This window comes from Orycteropus afer, unplaced genomic scaffold, assembly GCF_000298275.1.
Source record: "Orycteropus afer afer isolate SDZICR_OR568_19922 unplaced genomic scaffold, OryAfe1.0 scaffold00042, whole genome shotgun sequence".
In the NCBI taxonomy this organism is placed as follows: Eukaryota; Metazoa; Chordata; class Mammalia; order Tubulidentata; family Orycteropodidae; genus Orycteropus; species Orycteropus afer.
In genome coordinates this window covers 13,744,224-13,759,001 of record NW_006921629.1, presented here as the reverse complement: position 1 = coordinate 13,759,001, position 14,778 = coordinate 13,744,224, and the positions used below count along the sequence as shown (strand labels likewise).

Sequence of the window (14,778 nt, the reverse complement as noted above, 5' to 3'; positions counted from 1 at the left end):
TGTAGCCTGGCTTGGGAGTGGTGGGAGACAGGAGCATGCCCTGCTCATACCCTCTGCCCCTGTGTGGATGCCAGGATCAGGAAGCACTGATAAAGTCGGTGAAGCTGCTGCAAGTGTTGGCCCAGCACCGCAACCACTTACAGGAACAGCCCCAGAAGGCCCTGGTGGACATCCTCTCTGAGGTATGGGCTTGCTGGCCATGTGGCCTTGGGTGGCACTCCCTATTATAGAAAAGTCGAGAAGACTACAGTTAGCATCGGAGAACACTCTAAGCAGTGCTGTCTGATACAGACATACAGGCAACCCCTGGGTATTATTTTAAATATTCTTATAACTACATTAAAAAGCCAAAAGGAACAGATGGAATTCGTTTTAATGGTATATTTTATTTAACCTGATATATCTTAAAATGTTATCATTCCAATAAGTAATCAAGGTAGAAAAAAAAAAGTTGAGGCATTTTACATTATTTTTGTTATAAATCCAGTGTATTTTACACTACAGCACATCTCTATTCAGATTAGTCACATTTCAAGTACTCATTGCCACATGTCATTAGTGGCCACCGTACTATATAGTTAGCAGCCACTATACTGGATAATGCAGCTCTCAGACAGTGCCTGGCACGTGGCAAGTATATACCTGTGTGGCATCATTTTTATTTTGGGCAGGGTTGGCCCCTTGGGGGCCTCCACTGCCCTGACTTGGGAAGCTGAGACAGGCTACCACTGAGAAGCCCTTGCCACTCTGGACAGAGTAAAGAGGCAGGAAGCTGTTGTGGTTTCTGCACAGCCCAGTCTCCAAGCCAGAAGAAGTTGGATTCGAATCCTAGCAGTCCCATTGGCTCTCAGTTTAGGGCTTTTTGTATAAGAAGCAGCCTAGTCCTCTGAAGGATGTCCTGAGTGATGCGAAGGATTAAGTGCTCAGTTATTAACCAAAAGATTGGCAGTTCCACTGGACCTGCAGGTGCCTTAGAGGGAAGGCCTGGTGACCTCCTGAACGTCCACCGGACGTTCCATGGAGCACAGTTTTACCCTGACACACGTGGCGTAGCCGTGAGTCGGAACCAACTTGGCAGCAGCTAGTTGATTTTTTTTTTTGTTGTTTGTTTTTGGTACTCTCAAAACCAAAGAGAAGAATTAGTGAAAGGGTTGGCCCCAGGCCAATTAACATCTGTGGGGTGCTTATTAATACCCCAGCTTTCTTGGACTTGGGACTTTGAATTTCTTAACAAATATCTGACAGGGGGGACTGTGGCTGTCCCACTTCAGTCTGGCACTGTGCTGGGGACCTTCACAGGAGCCTAGCAGGTAGAACAGGGTTCATAGGGCTCACCCCATGGAGGGAGAGACTAGGAAGGCTGTGAATGAACCACCCTCACTCCACCTGTCTCCCCACCCCCAGCTCCCGGAGGCCATGTTAAAGGAGGTCTTGCCGAAGGTGCTCAAGGCTGACGTGGGCGTGGTGCTCAGCTCCCCCGAGTACTTGGAGCTCTTCCTTTTAGCCCGGCGGAAGGTGCCTACGAAGCTTGAGAAGCTACTGGGATCGGTTGACCTATTCTCAGATGAGAATATTCCCAGGTGAGCAGTAGGGGGGTGGATGGGCTCTCCCGGAGGCCAGGGAAGTGGCCCTGGCCGTCCTCTGATAGGTGGGCGTCCCTGAGTCCCCTCTGCCCTCCTCCCCAGGTTGGTGGACGTGCTGAAGGTAGCCGCTGCCTCTGTGAAGAAGGAGCGCAAGCTGCCCGCCGTGGCCCTGGGCCTGCTGCGCCTGGCGCTGCAGGAGAACAAGTTCTCACGGTTCTGGAATGAGGTTCTGGAGCAGGGGCTGCTGAAAAAGCAGTTCCCGCCGGCCAGGTGTGTGTGGTGCTGGCCTCTCTGGGCTCCCTCTCCTCATTTGCTAAACGGAGGTGATCCGGTGGTCCTGACGTTCCCCAGGGGAACTGAGAGCACTGACCAGGCTCTGTCCTGCACCCCCTTAGCTTCCTGTGTTTCCGCCTGCTGGGTGCAGCCCTGCCCTTGCTGTCCAAGAAGCAGCTGCAGCTGGTGATGCGGGGAGATGTGATCCATCATTACGGGGAGCACTTGGTTACTGCTAAGGTAGGCACCCCCTCATGTGGCCCAACAGCACCAGCAAGGACTGGGCAACATCCTGTGGCCTTCCAAGAAGGGGTGGCGGGGGAGGGCCTCCTCAGGGCTTATTCGCTTCTGGAAAGGGGGTTGTGCTGTGCTCTGGCGTCAAGGAACCTCCTTCCTGTCTCATTAGTCCTTGCCTTGGAATAAGCAACCATAGCTGCTGTTGGGAGGGGCCTGGGACCCAAGTGTCTCCTCCCTCTGGGTAAAGTGAATAACCTAAACCTCCTCTCCTCCCTCTGAATTGAGTTTTGACAAGATCAGGCCCTTCTTCCTTATGCCCTGTCCCCCAGGAGAGAAGCGTACCAGTGGTCTATTCAGACTACCCCTGGCTGGTGTTGTAATAATGACCATAATCATCATCACTAACGTAATTCTGAGCACTTTTCATGTGCCTCGGGCTAAATACTGAACCTAAGAATCAAGCATTGGTTCAGTGTGTGGACTCTGGGGACCAGACTAGAGTTTCAGTCCTGATTCCACCTCTTACTAGCTGTGTGATCTTGCATGAGTTATTTAACTTCTCTGTGCCTGACTCCTTGTCCATAAAATGAGATGGGCAGTACTTCCGTCCCAGGGTCTGGGGAAGATTAAGTGGGCCCCTGAAACAGTGACTGGTATGTAGTAAATAGTGTTGGGTTGGCTATTCTCCCCGTCCCATTTAATTTTACAGCTCATTTCAGATGGCTGCCATTCCTATTTCACAGGTAAGAGAACAGGCTCAAAAAGTATTGGACAGTGGTTAAGGGCATGATGGATGGGAAGCCATCATGGTTGGGTCTGAGTCCCATTCCCACCACCCATGCACTCTGTGACCCTGAGAAGGTCTCCTAAGCTTTTGTGCCTCATTTTCTTCATCGATGAAATGGCGGTATCAGTGGCCAAGCTCACAGATTGTTAGGAAGGTTTAAAGAGCTACTCCATGGTTTGGTCATGTTGTCAGAAGGAACGATTCCTTGGATATCACGCTTGGTAGAGTAGAGGGTCAGCAAAAAAGGGGAAGGCTCTCAACAAGATGGATAGACACAGTGGCTCAGTGGCTATAACGTTGGGCTAAGATATAGCAAGGGTAGTGGGGCTGGTACAAGACCGGGCAGTGTTTCATTTTGCTATGCATAGGGTCGCTATGAGTCAGAGATGACTCAGTGGCACCTACTAACAACACATGAAAGCATGTAGCATGATCCCAGGCATGTAGTGAACACATAAGGGATGTTAGTCTTTGAGCCCCAGGATGGCACATCTAGAGACTGGCAGAAGTGGAATTGGAACCTAGGTCAGTTGGATGAACCAATCTGGACTCAATCACTACTTGCCCTGCCTCAGACCAGGAAAAGAGCCTTGCTGGCTCCAGTGAGAGGTAGAAAGGAAGGACCTTCCGGAGCCAGGGGTTTGGAGGCTGGAGGAGTCAGACTCTAGGGAGGCACGATGCCAGGCAAAGTGCTGGGAACTACTCTTGTTTACATACGGTGGACTGGAATGGGGAGGATTCGAGGCTCAGCCGGTCTGGGTGTAAGGATTGGGGCTCCTGGGCCTCAGTTCAGCCTGGTATGGAAGAGACTGTGGGCCAGCCTCTCTGGGTAGGTGGCCCCAAAGCTCGACCCTCTGCCAGCACCATGCCTGCCCTTTGCAGCTCCGGGACCGGTTCAAGTTTGCACCTGAGATGGATGAGTACGTGGGCGCCTTTCTGGAGGGCTGCAAGGATGACCCTGAGCGGCAGCTGGCCTTGCTGGTTGCCTTCTCCTCCGTCACCAACCAGGGCCACCCTGTTGTGCCCACCTTCTGGCGAGTCGTGCGGTTCCTGGGTCCCCGTGCCCTCAAGGACTATGTGGCTTGGCTGCGGGACATGTTTCTCCAGCCCAGCCTGGACTCTTTGGTTGACTTCAGCACCAGCAACCAGAAGAAGAACCAGGATGCTTCACTCCATGTGTGAGTGGGCCTGGGGGGAAGGCCCAGGGTAGAAGGAGTGGCTTCCTGGGCCTGTGGAGCCAGAACGCCTGGACTCCAAACCATGGGAGAGCAGGGGGGCGCTCCTTAGCTCTGAGCAAAAGCTTCATTCTCCCTGTGTGTAGTCCCAGCTGCTGTAGGGGCGGAGGATCTTGGGTTGTCCTCTCTCCGGGATGGAGCAGACAGTGCCTTGTGTTCATTGCCTCTAAACGGCCCCCACGACTCCGGCTTTTACCCCAGGCCTGAGCGGACTGTGTTCCGGCTGCGGAAGTGGATCATCCTTCGCCTGGTCAGCATTGTGGAGAACTCCCAAGTGGAGAAGGAGGAAGCCTTGATTGAGGAGGTGGCCAGGTGCGGGATGTGCTGGGCCCCATTCTGCTAGGTGGGGTGTCTTGCTACCTCGTCCTGGCTCGGACCCTCTTGGAACCAGGAGTTTCACATTGCATGGGGAGCAGCAAGCTGTTCTTGCCTCTGAGGCATAAGATTTAGAGAAATTCCTCAGACCCGTCAGGGAAGGGACGTGGGAAGTGTGGGGTCCAGGGGCCTCAGAGGCTCAGGCTTCCTGCACGTCTTTATAGGCAGCCTTTGCACATCAGTGATGTTGGGGAGCCTTTTCCCAACACCTGCATCATCTGTGCCAGGCACGGCCAGGTGCTCATTCAGTCCTCCAAGAGGGTACCTCGTTGGCCCTATTCTGTAGAAGCAAAACTGTGACTTTGCCAAGGCCACATAGCCTAGGCCTATCTTGGTTACCAGTGAGGGCTCTGCTCTTCTCTCCCCAACCTTGACTGAGCCAAAGTTGTTTTTTTGTTCATACCCAAGTGGTACCTCCTTTCTCTCGAGGCCTGGCTGCCTCAGGCCCTGCCCATCAGGCCCCTGGGGGTCATGCCCAGAGCAGAAGAGCTCCCTCTCCCAGCCCTGTGCCCAGTGATGCCATCCAGGGAAAGAGGTCTGAGAAAATTAACACTGTCTGGGATTCATGCTAGTGGCTTTCCTGTCTCCCCAGGTTCTGTTTGTTCCATTCATTCTTTGAAACCAAGAAGCCCACATCCCAAATTCCCGAGACTGAGCAGCAGCTGTCCTTCCCCTTGGAGAGCCGGACCCGAGAGGTGGTCTGCAATGCCTTCTTCAGGTGGGCAGCTGGGGAGGGGTATGAGGGTGGGTGGCCAGGCAGACGTGGTCTCAAGGACTGTAAGCTGGGAAGAACTGCAGAGGACCAGTGAGTTCCAGTAGATTGGAAGGAGAAGGTACTGAGCCCTGGAGTGGGTGGAGGTTCAGCACTGTGACCTCAACCCCACCCTTACCCAGTCTGCTGCAGGCCCTCAGCACGCAGTTCAAGCAGGTGCCGGGCCAGACCCCAGACAGGCAGCCCTGGACCTTCCGCCTGGTGCAGTTCACAGACATGCTGTTGAACCACAACCGCAATGTGGCCACTGTGACACCCTTCACTGCACAGCAGCGCCAAGCCTGGGACCGGTGAGCGGGGGCGTTTCCAAGGGTGAGCAGGGCCCTCGGGTCTGACTCTGGCAGCAGTGGCTTGAGAACATGCCCACCTCTTCCCAGGATGCTGCAGACTCTGAAGGAGCTAGAAGCCCGCTCCGCAGAGGTCAAGGCCACAGCCTTCCAGCACTTGCTCCTCCTGGTGGGCATCCATCTCTTCAAGGTACAGTGGCTTGCACAGTACAGGGGGCTACGGGCCTGCGGTTCGTGGCACAGCAGGCCTCTTAGAGGATGTGGGGTGAGCAGGGAGGACTCTGGGGAGTTGAAGTTGGAAGGTTTTCTAAGCTGACCCAGTGCTGGGCGGAGTTAGAACCCAAGGAGAAATCACTTCCCCCTGGGACCGGGCACCAGCCAGCATCCTGAGCTTTCCAGGCAGCATCTCTTAGAATCCCCACAGGTTTGAGGCAGGCACTTCCCACTTTTGACAGGCCCAGAGAGGCAAAGCAACTTTTTGTAGGCTGCACAGTGATGGGCTGGGATTCATCTGACCCTGCTGTCCCACAGAGCCTCCCAGAATGGGCCTGAGCAGCCAGGGGTGGTGGGCTGTGGTGTGTCCTGGGACTGCCATCACAAAGTTCCACAAACCGGGTGGCTTCAAACAGCAGGAGTTCATTGTCTCACAGTTCTAGAGCTGGAAGCCCAAGTTCAGGGTGTCAGCAGCTTCTTGCCGTCTGTCAAGGCTCTAGGGAAGAGTGCTTCCTTGATGCCCTAGTTGCTGGTGGTCGCCGGGCTTCCTTGGCATTCTTTGGCTTGTAGCTACATCATGCCTATTTCTGCTTCCATCTTGACATGGCATCTTCAATGTATGTCTGCGTCTCTGTTTCTTCTTCCTTTATGAAGGCCCCAGTCATTGGATTTAGGGCTTATCCTACTGAAATATGACCTTATATCAACTTAGTGACATCTAAAAAGACCCTGTTTCCAGAGAAGATCTCACTCCCTGGTACCAGGGTTAGGGCTTGAGCATATCTTTCTGGGAGACATAACTGAACCCACAACAGGTATAAGAGAGAAAAAGCTGCCTTCCTGTGAGTGAGGGCAGACCTGTCGCCCAGGGGGCATTTCTTCTGCCACTGGGTGGTAATTAATAGTGGGGTGCCGACTTTCAGATTTCACTCTCACCCACCTGGAATCACTGGTTGTAAGTTCAGGCTAGTGTTTTTTCCTCATTTGAGCTTCAGCACTGAGTTCTGTGCCCCGTTACACTACGTTTATCACGTTTCATATTTGTACACTTAATGGTGGCTCGTAAAGAACCTGTTGGGTCTCCCTTGCTCTTCTTTCCACCAAGAAGCTTTGACCCACTTGGCAGCTTGGCGCCAGCAGATCTTCCGACCCTGTGGTTTCTTCTTGATGACAAGGCCTGATGTCTTAGGAGGGTGCCTTCTCACACTGCATGAGGCTGTGGTCAGGGCTGCTTCAGGTTGTGAGAAGCCTGAGTCAGTCAGCTTCTCGGTTTCTCCATTCTGGCCTCTGGGATGTGGTTTTGGCCTCCAAGCCAGCCTTGGCCACTCTGAGCCCAGCTGGTGGGCCAGTTGTGTGGGTAGCGGTTGACTGTGATGCCCCCTGTGATCCTTGGCACAGGGCCTTTGGATTGGCAGGGCCCTGGTCTGCTAGGACACTTGATTACATCTATTAAGATCTTATGTCCTAGGGCCACTGGCTGGTCTGGAAAGAAGCAGCTGTGGTTCAGGGTGTGTCCAACCCCTGCATAAAAGGGTGTGGTTCAGAGAAGGGCAGGGACCTGATCAGTCACACAACTAGGGAGCTAGACACAGCATGGCTTGGGCTCTGGTCCCCCATTTTGGCCTTCTTCTTATACCCCTAGCCTAAACTTTGAAGCATCAGAGTGTTTTCAGAAGGCTCCCTGGCTGGAGTCTATGCTTGTCCCCAGTAAGATGGGTTTAAGTTGGTTTAAACTTAATAAATTAATGGTTTAAAATTCTATCTTTATAATACCAAGCTAGGAGCTCTGGTGGCACAGTAGTTAAAACATTTGGCTGCTAAGCGAAAGGTCAGCGTTTTGAACCAGTCGCCCTGTGGCAGAAGGATGAGGCAGTCTGCTTCTGTAAAGATTTACAGCCTTGGAAACCCTGTGGGGCAGTTCTACTCTGTCTTTAAACACTCTTTGTGAGTTGAAGTTGATTCAGTGGCAGTGGGTTTTGGATTAATGCCAAGCTAGATTGGGGAAGTAATCCAGAATTGCAAATCAGGAGGCATGGGACCTTGACCTTGTCATCCTTATCAGCTCTCTACCTCTTTGGGTGTCCAGTGGGGGAAGGAAGGTGGGCTCTGTGCTCTCTAAGGGTACTCAGATCTTGTGGCTACATACTTGGTGTGGAAAAGATACCCGCTCTTGGACTGCCTCTGGAGTCTGGGGCCTGGAGTTCTCTGGTCTGAATTATGAGGGTGACCGGCCAAGGCAGCCGTAACTGGAGTGTTCTAGGCTTCTGGCACCAGTTGTTCCCGCTTTCCTAGCCCCCTGCCTTGTTTAGCACAGTCTGGGAGCGGGGGGCCTGGCCCTGATTTCTGCCCTGTCTGTCCACAGTCTCCCATAGAGAGCTGTGAGCTCCTAGGTGACATCCAGACGTGCATTGAGAAGAGCCTAGAGGAGAAGCCCCGCCGGACGCGCTCCAAGGCCGTTGGTGGGTCCTCACCCCTGGGGTGGAGGGGTGGCAGCCATGTCCTTGGCACAACAGGGGCCTGGCATGAGGCTGACCTGACAGGTCAGGCCAGCAGTGCCCTGCCTGGGCTCAGCCCCCTTCCTGCTTGCAGACTCCCAGGAGCCGCCATGGGTAGAAGTACTGGTGGAGATCCTGCTGGCCCTGCTGGCTCAGCCCAGCCACCTGATGCGCCAGGTAGCCCGGAGCGTGTTTGGCCATATCTGCTCCCACCTGACTCCACGTGCCCTCCAACTAATCCTTGATGTGAGTTGAGGTCTTTGGAGACTTGGGTCTGGGATGGGGTCCACTGAGCACCAGGCTGGACCAGGGGTGCTCTATTCATCCCCCCGTCCACCTCACCACAGTCGTGCAGAGGGGCCAGGACCTCCCTGCTTAATAGATGGGGGAGCAGACCCCAGGGGTGGGGGGCTTTCATTTGCCGCTGGGCAAGCTTGTGCAGGCAGGCATGGAGTGGGGTTCACTGAGACAGAGTGACAGGCCTCAATCAGGTAGGCCACGGCGGGATCTGGCAGTGGGCGTTCGAGAGCGTGGCCTTCTCCCTTGGGCTCCATCTTCCTCCCTGAAATACGGACCTTTTGACCAAGACTGGACAGTGGCCTGGCCTGGGAGGCAGCCATAAAGGCCCACTGATCTGAGAGCCAGGATAGCAGCCAGGTCAGTAATCTGGGCCTCCTCCACAGGTGCTGAACCCTGACAAGAGCCAGGATGAGGACGACAACGTGGTGGTCACAGACGACTCTGACGAGAAGCAGCAGCAGGTGAAGCCTGCAGAGGTGCTTCTCAAGGAGGAGCAGAGCAGGGCGGGCCACGTCAGGCAGACCCGTGCCGGGACATGGGAAGCCTGACACACCCATTACTCGCAGAACAAGAGCAAGAGCGACTCGGACAGTGAGGGGGATGAGGAGGAGAGCGCGGAGGAGGAGGAGGAGAGCGACGAGGAGGAGGAGGAGAGCGACGAGGAGACACGGGATGGGGACGTGGACCAGGGCTTCCGGGAGCAGCTGATGGCGGTGCTGCAGGCAGGGAAGGCCCTGGTGAGCAGGAGCCAGGACGGGGTCTCGGGGACCCGTCTGCGGGTCTTTTCTGTTTGCTTGCATATCACCAGGCTAATGGCTAGGCATCTGCCCCTCAGGGCGGGCTGGACAGCGAGGACAAGGAAGAAGAGGAGCTGGGGGATGAGGCCATGATGGCCCTGGACCAGAACCTCGCCAGCCTCTTTGCCGAGCAGAAGCTGCGCATCCAGGCAAAGAAGGACGAGAAGAACAAGCTGCAGAAGGAGAAGATGCTCCGGCGGGACTTCCAGATCAGGGTGAGCCTGGGGCAAAGCAAGCATCCCAGCTGGCCCTTCGCCGCCCAGCCCCGGCGCTCGGCTGAGCCTGCCCCTCCTGGCCACAGGTGTTGGACCTGATCGAGGTGCTGGTGACGAGGCAGCCCGAGAACCCCCTGGTCCTGGAGCTACTCGAGCCTCTGCTGACCGTCATCCGGCGCAGCATGCGTACCAGCAGCTCCAAACAGGAGCAGGACCTCCTGCACAAGACGGCCCGTATCTTCACGTGAGCACGGGCCACACGCACAGGGGCGTTGAGTCTGGGACTGCCTGGCTCCAGGCTCACTGCTCAGCCACAGGATACCAGTCACTCAGTAATACACACACACACAGTCCATTCCTTTCCCTGACACTTAGAGCTGTGCTCTTCGGGACCTGCTATCCTGCCCCCTGTGCTCAGAGGTCAGTGTAAGGGAATCATACAGTCATCAGGCTGTGGCAGTCACAGTGGGCTCTGATGGGGTTGGCTAGGAGACTGGGAGCACAGAGTGCTGGGGACATCCAGCCAGTATCAAAGTTCCAGGGAAGGCCTCCCTGAAAAGTGACAGCAGTGCTAGGCGCTATTTGATAAATGGTGGTTGATCAGGCCAGGAGGGTGTGGGCAGGGCAGAAAGAAAGCAACTCCAGCAGGGCCTGGTCAGATGCAGTTGGGACATCAGGCTAGCAGTGCGGTAGGCCTCGTGCACCCTGGTCCTAGCAGTGCTGGGGTTGCCACAGAGGCTTGTTCCACAAATGGCACGTATATGAGGTTGGGGCTGGTTTTAAATGACGGGCTGCAACGTGGGGAGGATTTGGAGTGGGAGCCCAGCAAGGGGCCAGCTGCAGGCATCCAGAGAGAGATGAGGCAGAAAGCAAACCCAGACCTGCCTCCTCCCAAGAGCTTGGGTGGTGGGAGGCACAAAGGCCTAGAGACATAGAGTGCCACAAATGAAAGTATAGAGCACAGTGGGGAGCGTGTGGCTGGCAGCACTGCCCCCAGCGTATCATCTGGGCCCACACCCTCAAGTGGTGCTCTCCCAAATACTCTTCCCCACCACCTTTTTTGACTGTCAGAGTCTCTCAGGGTTTAGGGTACAAAAACTCTGGTCTCCTTTTACCCAGGGCCCGAAGACTACTGCCCCAGGAGAGGCAGGTGCAGGTGGGAGATTTGGACTAGATGGGGGCGTTTAGCCCATCATGTACCTTCAGCTCAGGCAGCCCTTTTCCCCTCTGTCCTTTGCCTGGGCACCCTGAGCCCTGCCAACTCTGGGCCTCCATCTGTGACCTTGGTCACATTCCTTTTTCTCCTCTTGGTTTCTCTTTCCTCATCTGTGAACTGGGATCGAGGGTCTTGACCCTTGGAGTTAGCTCTCCTTGCAAGGAGCAGGGAGAGAGAGGACATTGTGGCCAGCTCTGCCCTTACCTCCACAGGCACCACCTCTGCCGAGCCCGGCATTACTGCCACGACGTCGGCAACCACGTGGAGGCACTGCACGCACAGGTGGAGCGGCTGGTGCAGCAGGCTGGCCGCCAGGCCGACTCCTCCGTCGCTCTCTACTACTTCAACGCCTCTCTCTACCTACTCCGGGTCTTGAAGGGCAACACCACCAATGCGTTGCCCCCTAAGACCCCGAAGAAGCAGAAAGCCAGTGCTAAGGCCAAGGGCCCCGAGGTGAGCAGGCCTGGCTAGGAGGGCTAGAGCTGGAATGGCTCCAGATAGCAGCCCAGAGGGCCAGGTGCTGGTGGACAGGAGCAAGCCCTCGCCAGCAGGCTGGAGCCCATGTGCCCCATTCACAGATGGGGAATCAAGGCTGTGACTTTGCCAGGACCAAACCTTTAGCTTTCTAAAGGTGGCACAGACCCTTCTTCATGCCAGGAACCCCTCTCCCTGGCCCCACACCAACTCTTTCTCACCTGCCCTAGGCTACCAGCTGCTTGGACTTGAAACGTGTAACCCTGGTCTACTCGTCAGCGCTAAGCTCCTTTCTCACCAAGCGCAACAGCCCGCTCACTGTCCCCATGTTTCTCAGCCTCTTCTGCCGGCACCCGGTGAGTGGGGTGGCAGCCCTTCCCCCCGGGCCTGCTCAGTGCAGCCCCACCTCACAGCCCTGTCCTCCCCACTAGGGGCTCTGTAAGTGCCTGCTCCCCAGCATGGTCCAGCACGTGACAGGCCCAGTGCGGCCCCGCCAGCAGGTAAGTGACTTCCCAGGCTGGCGTGAATTACCTAGTGAATTGACTGGTTCCTGGCTGGGTATTCGTGAGGCCCATGGATGCTGACCTGCTGCCCCTGCAAGGTTGATGGCCATGCTTGGGGCCCTTCCCACACCATAGGTACAGAGTAGCTAAGGGAAAGGGGCCAGCCGGCTGCTTCGCCCCTGCAGCTGCCACTTTCCCTCTGGCTTGAGGGTTGGGGTGAGGAGAGTAGGGAGGCTGGAGGAAGGTGGCACGGAGCTGGTAAGAGGTCCGGGAAGTCTCAGCTTTGCTCTCCAGCTGCATAAGAGGGCACAGCGGCAGGTGACTGCTGAGCCCGGAGTTTAGGAGATAGCCTGGACGGGTTGGACTGAAAGCAGCAGGCAGCCCTCACCCACAGCCTGAAGTTGTCTTGGCCTTAATAAATGCCTCGCAGGTTCCTGGAGCTCTGGGGTCCTATCCTCCCTCCCCCCATGGCTCCCTAAGTCTTGGCTTTGCCTGCTGAGGCTCCTGGTGACCACATCCTCTCACCCCAGGCCCAAGCCTGCCTGCTTCTCCAGAAGTCCTTGTCCATGGGGGAGCTGAGACTGTGCTTTGAGGACTCCGAGTGGGAGCAGCTGATCAGCCAGGTCCTGGTGAAGGTCACTGAGGTAACAGCCGTGGACCCCTCCCCACAAGCCCATAGGAGTATAGTGAATGGTTCCCCAGGGACCAGGGACCAGGGACCAGGAAGACATGTCCCTTTCTGGGTCTTAGTCTGCCAGGTGGGAAAGGAGAGGGAGGCTTTGGCAGATTGTCTCAGCACCCTTTGTGCCTCCTCCCTAGAACCTAAGGACACTGGGTAAGGGACAGACCAAGTCGGAGCAGCAGAGGGAGCTGTCCTCCTTGGAGTTGCTCATCACTCTCCTCAAGGCAGTCCATGTCCAGGTAAGCCAAGAGCAGCCCACTACACCTGGGGCTCGACAGGGAAGGGCATCTGTCACACTGCAGTTTCTGGAAACAGCCTTCCTGGGGGAGTCAGGGAGGATGCAGTCTGAGCAAAGGCTTGGGGTAAAGGTTTTGAATGCCAGGGTAAGGAGTCTGGGCTTTTTGATCAGACTGGTTACAGAGCCATGGATGGCAGTGGTGTTGAGTTAGGCAGAGAGAGTGGCTATACCATGGCCTGGCCAGGGTCGGGGACAGCTTGTGGTATCTCTGTCCTCCAGGAGGAACCCTGAGGAGGAGCTAGAAGGAATGGAGACAGTGGGAGGAGTTGATGAAGGCTCTGGGTGGGCAGCAGTTAGAAGGAAGCCCAGCACAGCTCCAGGCTTCCAGGCCTGATGTAAGGAGGGTGGGGCCGTTACTGGGAGAGGGGCGGGTGGTGATGGGTTGAGTTTGGGGCATGCGGACTGTGAGGTGCTCACAGGCCATCAGGGTGGAGGGCCAGAGACAACTGCTGGTGGGGGTCTGGATAGCACTTTGCAGAACAGCAGTGTGGAAGGGGCAATAGAACAGAAGCAGGGCTCAGGGTGGCAGAAGGAAGCTGGGAGAAGGGGATATCCTGGGAGCCAGTGGGCTGCGAAAATAACCTATTACGTGACAGGAAGGTGAGCTATAAAGGAAGGCTTTGGTGCCCCCCGAGGTCAGTGTTTGGGCCAGAGCCACTGTCAAGGGAGGAGGGGTGCATAGGATGTGAGGAAGCGGGGTCAGGCCATGGACCTGACTGCAAAAGGGAGGCAAGAGCATGACATCCCAAGAGAGGGTGCTTTTCCTCCCAAGGTGAGAGAGCTAATTATGGGTAGGGGGAGAGGCTGAGGGCCCAGAAGGGGGCAGCTGATCAGTCCAGTGGCAGTCACTGTGCAGGGCTGGGGACTGAGAGCCTGGAGAGGCTCTGCCCCCATCAGCCACTGCAGCACAGACTTCTGCCTCTCCACAGAAGCTGACCGTGGACCTGACCTCCATCCTGGGCCTGCTGCAAGGCCTCCAGGCAACCCTACAGCAGAGTCTGCAGCAGGGGGCACACACAGCAGGATCCAGCCGTCTCTACGACCTCTACTGGCAGGCCATGAAGTTCCTGGGAGTCCAGTACGTCCAGGGAGGAGATCCCACACCTCAGGAGGGGGCTGGAAAGACCCTCCGGTTTGGGGCAGCCTGGGTCCTACACAACCGTGGGGTGGAGGACCACTCCTGCTCTCACCGGAGCTCTTCTCATCCTGTGTGCTTCCTCCCAGGCGCCCCAAGTCAGAGAAGAAGGATGCCAAGGAAATCTCCGGTGACACCCAAAGCCCTGTTAGCATGAAACGGAAGAAAAAGGGATTCTTGCCAGAGACCAAGAAGCGTAAGAAACGCAAGCCAGAAGATGCCACAGAGCAAGAAGCCAAGCCGGCAGCCACCGGTGACAAGCAGCCCCCTAGCTCAGGGAAGAAGAAGAGGAGGAGGAAAAGGACAAAGGCCAAGGCCTCAGCCCAGTCCCAGGCAAACGGGAAGCCTGCGGCCAAGAGTCCTACCCCCAGCAGCCCTATCACAAGCCCTAGCACCTCTGCCACCCCCACTGCAGGCCCCAACACCCCTGCTAAGACCCCAAAGCTTCAGAAGAAACATCAGAAGCAGTCCCAGATAAATGGAGCTACTTGCACAGAGTCTGCTGGTAAAAAGCATCAGAAGGGGGTCTCAGACAAGTCACCACAGCCCACCCTGCGGAAGAAGGCAAGGCTGTCTTTGGCCAATGGGAGCCCCACCCTCCTGCGGAGTGGAGCCAAGAAGAAGAAGGTGCAGCTGAAGAAGGCGGGTAAGCCCTGAATGCAGGCCCTGCCACCCAGCCCCTGCCTCCAGCAGCCCTCTATAGAGACTCCTATTTTTCCACCATAATTTTAATAAACAAGCCACAGTCTGTGCTTCTGCTTTCTGCCACTTGGGGAGGAATCTGCTGTCAGCTTGCTGGGAGGTCCTGCTGTGCAGAGATCACTGTTTGGTCCCAAGGGTGGTGGTATATAGACCCCTGGCCCAGCAGAGGCTGGGCCCTGCCTCTGCTCTCTGGCTGGTC

The 14,778-nt window shown here is 56.0% G+C and overlaps 1 protein-coding gene across 1 annotated transcript in view; it reads left to right on the top strand.

Annotated features, from left to right (window-relative positions):
* Window positions 1–14,534, top strand: part of MYBBP1A (MYB binding protein 1a) — a 16,303-nt gene extending 1,769 nt beyond the window's left edge. The window contains exons 4-25 of the mRNA XM_042780501.1: window positions 4–182; window positions 1,405–1,580; window positions 1,686–1,853; window positions 1,979–2,096; window positions 3,763–4,058; window positions 4,317–4,427; window positions 5,083–5,208; window positions 5,385–5,552; window positions 5,640–5,739; window positions 8,125–8,221; window positions 8,352–8,503; window positions 8,941–9,018; window positions 9,130–9,294; window positions 9,393–9,569; window positions 9,656–9,813; window positions 10,998–11,238; window positions 11,490–11,615; window positions 11,691–11,759; window positions 12,293–12,406; window positions 12,582–12,683; window positions 13,672–13,820; window positions 13,967–14,534. Of these exons, the coding sequence (XP_042636435.1) occupies window positions 4–182; window positions 1,405–1,580; window positions 1,686–1,853; window positions 1,979–2,096; window positions 3,763–4,058; window positions 4,317–4,427; window positions 5,083–5,208; window positions 5,385–5,552; window positions 5,640–5,739; window positions 8,125–8,221; window positions 8,352–8,503; window positions 8,941–9,018; window positions 9,130–9,294; window positions 9,393–9,569; window positions 9,656–9,813; window positions 10,998–11,238; window positions 11,490–11,615; window positions 11,691–11,759; window positions 12,293–12,406; window positions 12,582–12,683; window positions 13,672–13,820; window positions 13,967–14,534 (3,638 nt within the window). The remainder of the gene's footprint in view (window positions 1–3; window positions 183–1,404; window positions 1,581–1,685; window positions 1,854–1,978; window positions 2,097–3,762; window positions 4,059–4,316; window positions 4,428–5,082; window positions 5,209–5,384; window positions 5,553–5,639; window positions 5,740–8,124; window positions 8,222–8,351; window positions 8,504–8,940; window positions 9,019–9,129; window positions 9,295–9,392; window positions 9,570–9,655; window positions 9,814–10,997; window positions 11,239–11,489; window positions 11,616–11,690; window positions 11,760–12,292; window positions 12,407–12,581; window positions 12,684–13,671; window positions 13,821–13,966) is intronic.
* The last annotated feature ends 244 nt before the right edge of the window (window positions 14,535–14,778 follow it).